Genomic DNA, 8,975 nt, shown 5'->3' with positions numbered 1-8,975 from the left:
GTTCCGCCAATAAATTGGCATAAAGAACTAAAATTTTGTATGGAGTTCATGACACTTACTCTACAATGAATTAAGTGTCCAAAAAAGCTAATGAAAGCTCTTTTTGTTTGTTTACTCATTTTTGTGACAGGGTCTTGCTATAGCCCAGGCTAGCCTTGAACTCACAGCAATCCTCCTACCTCAACCTCGTAAATTCTGAGATTATAGGCATGTGTTACCAAGACTAGCATGAATGAAAAATTCTTAACAAAATTCCACTCGCACTGACACCAAGCCTGAGCACAGCGGCTCCTTTTAAAACAGCTGGACTGAGGAGGTGACCTGCACCATGTCAGAAAAGGGACCTAGTGCTTCCATGAGAGTCAATAGCCACCCTGTCCATGAGGTCTTCATGTGTTCTGCTGGAACAAGGCTGTAGGTTAATAAATGGTCCAGCCATTTATTAACAAGGGATGGCCAAATAGCTTAGCGGATTAAAGCACCTATCAGCAGACAAAGGGGTGAGGGTCCAATCCCCGGGCCTGCTGTGCTGGCCCCGCCCCCAAGACACGCTGAGATGGCGATTGAGACTGGGTGTGGTGGCGCGCCTATACTCCCAGCTCTTGGGAGGCTGTAAACAGGTGGATCACTACGAGTCCAATCTAGTAGTGAGACCCTAAACACTCTGTAGACCTTTCCCTAAAATACAAAAATAAATAAATAAATAAAGTAAATAAGACATAAATGAGTTTAAAAGAGAACACACTGACCAGAACAGGATAGCAGGCAGAGTTCATTTTAAAGAAACCCTAATAGTTGATACAATTCATAAACTAAGACTTTATGTATCTTGCAAATATCTAGAAAGGAATCTATCTGGCTTCTCAGGAAACTGAAGCAGGAGGATCACTGTCAGTTCAAAGCCAGCACAAACTACAAAATGAGTTCAAGGCCAGCCTGACCTGAATTACATAGAAAAACCCTGTCTCTAAATGACAAAAAAAATCCCACTAGTACTTCGAATGATAATTGTGTCAATGTGGGTCACACTTGTGTAGAGGAAAGCATTATATGAAACTTCCGTAGTTTCCATTCAATTTTTCTGTGAACTTAAAACTACATTTTAAAAAGTATGTTTAAAAAGAGATGATAGGCCTAGCCAGATAGCTCAGCAGCCTAAAGCGCCTGCTTAGGCAGAGAGCAATAGCTGGGGTTCAATCCCCAGTGTGCAGTGCCGGCCCCGCCCCTGGGGTACACTGAGATGGCGATTGAGACTGGGCGTGGTGGTGTGCACCTGTAATCCCAGCTCTTGGGAGGCTGAACACTGGTGGATCATTACAAGTCTTATCTACTTAGTAAGACCCTGTAGGCCCTGTAGACCCTGTGCCAAATACAAAAAAAAAAAAAAGATGACATGGAGAGGCTGAGGGAGGAGGATCATGGTGAGAACTACATACTGGGACTCTCTCTCGACCTCTCCCCCACAGAAAGGGAGGAGGAACTAGCATGGAAGCCAAAAAGATCATGAGCTATATTAATATACATTATAATGGTTTTTTTTTTTTGTTGTTGTTGTTGTTTTTTTTTGTGGAACTGGGGATTGAACTCAGACCCTTGCGCTTGCCAGGGAAGCGCTTATTCTACTGAGCTATCTCCCCGGCCCCATTATAATGTTTTTAAGGAGAGATAATACTATGAATTCATCGAAATATTTAATCTAAAACCTCTCCATACTTCTTTGCATCTTTACAGTTTTTTTGAACAAAATGAAATGTATTTTAAATTCTTTTTTTTTTTTTTGGCGGAACTGGGGATTGAACTCAGACCCTTGCGCTTGCCAGGGAAGCGCTTATTCTACTGAGCCATCTCCCCAGCACCCCCTGTATTTTAAATTCTAATTCAATTTTAAAAGCAGCTTTAGGCTGGGCATGCTAGTGCATGCCTATAATCTGAACACTCAGAAGGCTGAGGTAAGATTGCTGTGAGATCAAGCCCAGCATGGACTACATAGTGAGACCCTATCTCAAAAAAGAAATAAAAATAACCACACACACACACACACACACACACACACCCTTTAAGTATTCAGGCACACTTATAGAAGTACCTGTGAGAAAAAGTCCTGGTCAATGACTTAGCTGAGCTAATATTCAGAAAATGGGATGGGACATGATAAATGATCTACAAAACAGAAATCCAAGTAACATGTGAAAAGTAAAGAAAAGGTAGTCAAAACCTTTCATCAACTGGAACACATAAAAACTAATGATCCAATTATATAGCTTGATCCAAAAAAAGAGATAACATAGTAAAGCATGACCACAGAAAGAAAAATGATTCCGTGAGCTAGGAGTAGTGGTACAGCCCTGCATCTCTTCTACTGTGGAGGGTGGAGGAGGAGGAACACAGTCTGAGGCCAGCCTGGGCAACTCAGTGAGGTCCTGTCTCAAAACAGAATTTAATGAAGGGCTGGGAAGGTGGCTCAGCATTGAACTGTTAGCCTGGCAGGCTCAAGGTTCGGACTGGCAGGGGGAGTCGACGAGATTTATGGATAGTGGCATAATATAAAATGTTTTCTAAGGGAGGGATGACTGCAAGTGTGGTTAGGTTTTGGGGTTTTTGCTTTTATTTTCTCAGGGGTTTTTTGCCAGATAATAAATGTTCTTCAATGCCATACTACAAAGTTTGGAATTTATTCTAGAGACCCAAAAAGTTATTATAGGGTAGAAAAATATAACCTAAAGTAGGCTAACTCACAAAAAACTATTCATGTATGAAAATAGTGAGCATGGTCACTCATGCCTGCAATTTCAGCACACTGAGAGCCTGAGGCAGGACTGAAAGGTCAGCTGGGAAAACTGAGAAGCCTAGTGAGACCCAGCGTCAAAAAATAAAGAAAACTGGAGATGCAACTCATTGCAAAAGCCCCAGCTTCAATATCCAGCACTGAAAAAATAGGAAAAAGAAATGTTTGGGAGGAAACTAGAAAGACAATAAATATAGTACATTGCAAAATAATAAGGACCAAAAAGTACATTTTATGAATTCTGAAGTGAAAAACTGTAATTACTAAAAATTCACTCCAGACCTCAACAACAGATTTGACCAGCCAAAAAATGAACCTGGAAATAGAAAAGAATCATAATAATTGAAGAAATAAATTTGAAAACTTAATAAATATAAAGTAATACATTAATCAATACATTATACTTCTAAGAGGCTCAACAGACTCTAGGCACAAACTCTTGTAGAGATCCACACTTAAACATGTCATAATCAAACTATTTAGAAGTCAAAAACAAACAAAAGGTCCACAGATATAGCTCAGCAGCACAGTGCCTGCCAGGCAAGTGCAAGGTCCCAAGTTCTATTCCCAGTACTAAAAAATAAAATAAAAGCCAAAAACAAAAGAGGTGACACACATGTAAGACAAATGCCCAGTAAGACCAAGAGCTGCTTCCTCATAAGACTCCATGAACCCAGAATGCAATGGGAAGATATATTCAAAAACACTGAAAGAGGACTATCAACCAAAACGTAACTAGCAAAAATAAGAAGAGCCAGGCATAGTGGTGCACACCTATAATCCTAGCACTCAGAGGCTGAGGCAGAAGGATTATCATGAGTTGAAGGCCAGCCTGGGCTACACAGTGAAAGTTCAAGGCCAGGATGAAATACACAGCAAGATTATCTCCCAAAAACAAAAGGAGAGGGAAATTAAGACAGAGCTCTTTCCAGGTGTCTTCATGAGTGTGACATCGTCTTTAAACCTTCCAAGGCAAGCCCTGATGCACTGCCATGATGCCCAGGGAAGACAGGGCAACCTGAAAATCCAACCACTTCCTTAAGATCATCCAACTTTGGGGTGATTATCCGGAATGCTTCACTGTGGGAGCAGACAATGTGGGCTCCAGATGCAGCAGATCTGAATGTCCCTCTGAGGGAAGGCTGTGGTGCTGATGGGCATACTATGACATGCTAGGCCATCCAAGGACATCTGAAACACAACCCAGGTCTGGAGAAATTGCTGCTTCACATCCGGGGAAATGTGGGCTTTGTGTTCACCAAGGAGGACCTCACTGAGCTCAGCAATGTGCTGCTAGCTGATCAGGTGCCTGCTGCTGTCCATGCAGGTGCCACTGCACCAGGTGAAGTCACCGTGTCAGCCCAGAACACTGGTCTGGGGCCCAAGAAGACCTCCTGCTTCCAGTCTTGGAGCATCAAAACTAAAATCTCCAGGGGCACCATTGAAATCCTGGGTGATGTACAGCTGATTAAGACTGGAGACAAAGTGGGAGCCAGTGAGGCCCCTCCTGAACATGAACATCTCCCCATTCTCCTTTGGGCTGACCATTCAACAAGTGTTTGACAATGGAAGCATCTACAACCCAGAAGTGCTTGACATTACAGAAAAAAACTCTGCGTTCTTTCTTTCTGGAGGGCGTCCACAATGTTGCCAGTGTTGATCTGCAGACTGGTTACCCAGCTGTTACATCAGTGCCCCATTCTATCATCAATGGGTACAAGCAGGTTCTGGCTTTGTCTATAGAGACTGATTACACCTTCCCACTTGCTGAGAAGGTAAAGGCCTTCTTAGCTGATCCATCTGCATTTGTGGCTGCTGCTCATGTTGTCACAGCTACCACTGCTGCTCCTGCTGCTGCAGCTGCCCAGCCAAGGCGGAAACCAAGGAAGAGTCGGAGGAGTCAGGTAAGGATAATGGGTTTGGTCTCTTTGACTGATCACCAAAAAGCAAACTATTCAGCCTGCCTGATTGGCAAAGCAAGGAATAAAGGTATAATTCTCTCTCCAAAAAAAGAAAAAAAAAAAAAAGAAAGAAAAAGAAATTAGGACAGAGAATTTATCACTAGCAGACCAACACTATAAACAATCCTAATAGGAGTATGACACTAAAATGAAAGAACATTAGACAATAATCTGAATATACATAAATTTAAAAAGTACCAATAATGATCAACTACATAGTTGAATACAACAAATACCCTAGTATAAAAGTATCTTTGTATCTTTCTTCCATTTAATCTAAAAACTAAGTAAGTCAACTAACTATAAAACTGGATGGGGTCAGGGAGATGGCTCAGTGGAATAAGCGCTTCCCTGGCAAGCGCAACGGCCTGAGTTCAATCCCCGGTTCCGCAAAAAACAACAACAACAAAAAAAAAAACTGGATGGATTCAACATACAAAAGTGAAATTTGTATAATAGCAGTACAAATGAAAGAGGGATCAGAAGAAACAGAGCTATAGCTTTACATACTACTGAAATTAAACATATTAATCTGTTTAAATTATTGTACTAGGGCTGGTGAGATGGCTCAGTGGTCTAAAGCACCTACTCAGAACAAGCTTAGGAAAGCACAGGGACCACGGTTCAATCCCCCAGCACCACATGCCAGCCAGCCCCGTCCCCTGGTGGGCTGAGCTGGCCACACACACACACACACACACACAAATAAAACTAAAAAATAAATAAATTATTGTACTATAGTTTCTACATCACACAGAAAATAATTTTAAAATTAGTAAAACAAACAAGAGGGCCAAGGCTAAATTTAAACAAACAAACAAACAAATAAACAAAACCCTGCTTAAAACTAAAGACATAATGTAGATTTAAACCGGTATTAAGTATATAGGAAGTAAATGGCAAAATAAAAACAACTTCAGAAATCCTGTCTTGTCAGTAAATTAAATATACGAAAAAGGAGAAATTGTTAGAATTATTCAACTATATCCTATATACAAGAAAGACACTTAAGATTAAAAGGAAAAGTAGATTGGAAGTAACAGAATAAATACATGCCATATAAACAGTAAAGAAAACTGAGCTGGATATAATAAGATAAACAATTAGATAAAGATTTCTACTAGAGAAAAGGGAACATTTTATAACAATAAAAGACTAAAAAGATAGAATAATCATATATATATATAATATATATATATTATATATATTATATATATATATTCACCCCAAAACACAGTCTAGGGGTACATGAAACAAAAAACTGATAGAATTAACGGGGGACAACTAGTAATAGCTGGAAACTTCAGTATCCCAGTAAGTAGCAGAATGAACAACTGAGCAGAAAATAAGGAAATAGATGACTTAAATAACTACAAACCCATAGGAGAACCTGTACTGTAACAACATGTAACTCAAGAAGATTATGAAGCCACAGAGAAATGTGTTTGATGATCTAAAGTGTGCCTGGGGAGAGTCACATAGAGACAAAAAACATTTTCTCAAGCTTTCACAGAGAGCAAATTGGTCAAGCAATGGCCATGACTCATTCTCATGTCAGACACTGACTAAAGGATGTACAAAGAGTAGTACAGGGCTACAGGACAAATCCTGAGAGTACTTGGCTGACCTTATCAGATACAAAAGTTACATTTCTTGTTATATAGGTCTTGCTATATCTTGGTCTTAGCCATACAGCAGAAAAGTATAAAAATTAGGTATATAAAGTAAATCCATATTAATACAATGAGCTATAAAAGGCTCAAGTCAATAACTTCTGAGGATAACCCACTAATATTATAGACTGGTAGACAGTGTTAGATTGTTTAGTTGAATTCAAACACTTATAGTATTTAGATGCCAATAAAATATTCACCTCTGACAGGACAAAAAAATACATAAATAAATAAAAAATTTTTTAAAAAAGATACAAGGGAAAGATCATTTTGTGTTTATATATACAAAATAGGATAAATTTACAGCTACTTTCGCTTAACTCAATGAGAAGAAAGAGGTGTACTAACAGTGTTTGGACAGAATATCCTATCGGCTTCTTGTACCATGGATAACCACTAAGAAGATAACAATGTACAGTGTATTGACTATCAAAACTGTCCTATTAATCAGCTGTGAAACTGTCTCATTCATATTTCTCAATTTAAAAAAAGAGAAAAAAGAAAAAAAATAACTACAAACCAACAACTCCTTTTTTTTTTTTGTATTTTAGGGAAGGGTCTACAGGGTGATCAGGGTCTCACTACTAGATGAGACTCGTAGTGATCCCCCTTTTTACAGCCTCCCAAGAGTTGGGATCACAGGCGCACACCACTACACCCAGTCTCAATCTTTAATCCGCTGAGTTATTTGGCAGGCCCCAAACCAACAACTCCTAATACAACATCCATGGAATATTCCACCAAACAGCCAAAGAAAACATAATCCTTTGTGAGTAAGAACACTCTTCAAGACTGATTAAATGCTAAACACTAGAAGACTGAAATTTAAAAGGACTACAGGGCCGGAGAGATGGCTCAGTAGAATAAGCGCTTCCCTGGAAAGCCCAAGGGCCTGAGTTCAATCCCTGGTTCCACAAAAATAAATAAATAAAAGGACTACAACCAAACAAAGTATGTTCTCTGATCAGAATGGAGCAAAATGAAAAGGCAATAGTGGAAGGAATCCAGGGAATTCACATGTGCGTGAAAATGAAACATTCCTTAAAAAAAAAAAAAAAAAAAAATCAGCGAGACGAAAAAAATCACAAGAGAAATTAGAAAACTTCAAAATAAGCAAAAATAAAAACACAATTTACCAAATCTTAGGGAACTAAGAAGAGCAGTATCCAGAGCAAAATTTGTAGCTAGATGCCTGCACTACAATGGAAGCAAGAGGAATAGCCTAACCTTCCACCTTTAGAAACCAGGGGAAAAAAAAAAAAAAGCAAACCAAACTCAAGGCAAGAAGGAAATAACATACATTAAAGCACAAATAAATGAAACAATATAAGATGGAAAACAGTTGTTTACAATAGCTCCTCTTAGCAAAGATCCCCTGCAGATACCTGAAACTACAGTTGGTAGTCAATCCTACATACACTATGCTATTCGTTTTTCTCTTTAATGTATTTGGTTATTACAGGGTCTCACTATGCAGCTCAAACAGACAGTGATCCTGTTTTAAGCCTCCCCAGTGCTGGGATTACAGGCGTGCACCAGTACACCTGGTCTCACTATACAATTCTGGTACATACATATCTATTATAAAGTTTAGCATATAAATTGGGCACAAGAAGCTTAAAAACAATAAAGCAATTACCATATAGCACTATATTATAATAAAAATACTGCTTTTCCACACTGGTGCTATCATAAGTACAGTAACTAGAATGTTCCACAAAGCACTGCAACACCACAAGTCACTCTGACAGCCCATGCAGTAGCAAGAGAGAGACTAAGTGGTGAGTGGGTAGCATGTTTCATGTGGATACACCAGACAAAGGGATGACTTATGTTCTTCAGCATGGAGTAGGACACAGTGAAATTTCATCACACTATGCAGAATGATGCACAATTTAAGACTTATGAGTTGCTTACTTATGAGTTACTTACTTTTGAAATTTTCCATTTTAAATGGAATACATCACTGAATGGGTCTCACTGAACCCATCCATGAAAAGCAACACAGCAGACAAGGGGAAACAACTATCTTTTAAAAGATCAACAAAACTGACAAACCTTTAGCTAAACGCACTATAAAGGGGAGGGGGGGGAAAGCTGAATATAATTCTGGTACTGTCCTTGGCTAGTATCTGTGAGGACCTGGGTTCTATTCCCAGTGCCACCAAAAAACCTAAAAATACCACCTACTGAAACTGACTTAAGAAGCTACAGATACTTTATACAGGCTAATTTGTACTGATAAAAAATTCTTCACAATCTCTTCCAATAGCTAAGCTAAGAAGAAAGATCTTTCAGTTCAACTGAAGCCCAACATGTCACAAGTTATAGGCCAAGACCCCTTTTGGAGATAAAAATAAAAATCTTTAGTTAACAAAAAGCTAACAGAATTCAGTAACATAAAAAGTCATATATTAGGCTCAAGTAGGATTTCTCGCAGGAATACAAGGTTAGTTCAACATGTAGACTTCAATCTGCCAGATCAGGATCTGGGATCTCAGAAAAAACATTTGACAAAATCCAACAACTTTTGTGATGAAACATTTCACATAGGAA

At 39.0% G+C, this 8,975-nt stretch overlaps 1 protein-coding gene across 1 annotated transcript in view; it reads right to left on the bottom strand.

Annotated features, from left to right (window-relative positions):
* Positions 1–8,975, bottom strand: part of Virma (vir like m6A methyltransferase associated) — a 94,403-nt gene that overhangs the window by 9,401 nt on the left and 76,027 nt on the right. The window contains exon 17 of the mRNA XM_023701379.1: positions 3,817–3,865. Coding sequence (XP_023557147.1) covers positions 3,817–3,865 — 49 coding nt within the window. The remainder of the gene's footprint in view (positions 1–3,816; positions 3,866–8,975) is intronic.

The sequence above is a fragment of the Octodon degus genome, unplaced genomic scaffold, assembly GCF_000260255.1.
Source record: "Octodon degus isolate 3935 unplaced genomic scaffold, OctDeg1.0 scaffold00134, whole genome shotgun sequence".
Classification (NCBI taxonomy): Eukaryota; Metazoa; Chordata; class Mammalia; order Rodentia; family Octodontidae; genus Octodon; species Octodon degus.
This window is presented reverse-complemented; position numbering and strand designations above follow the sequence as displayed.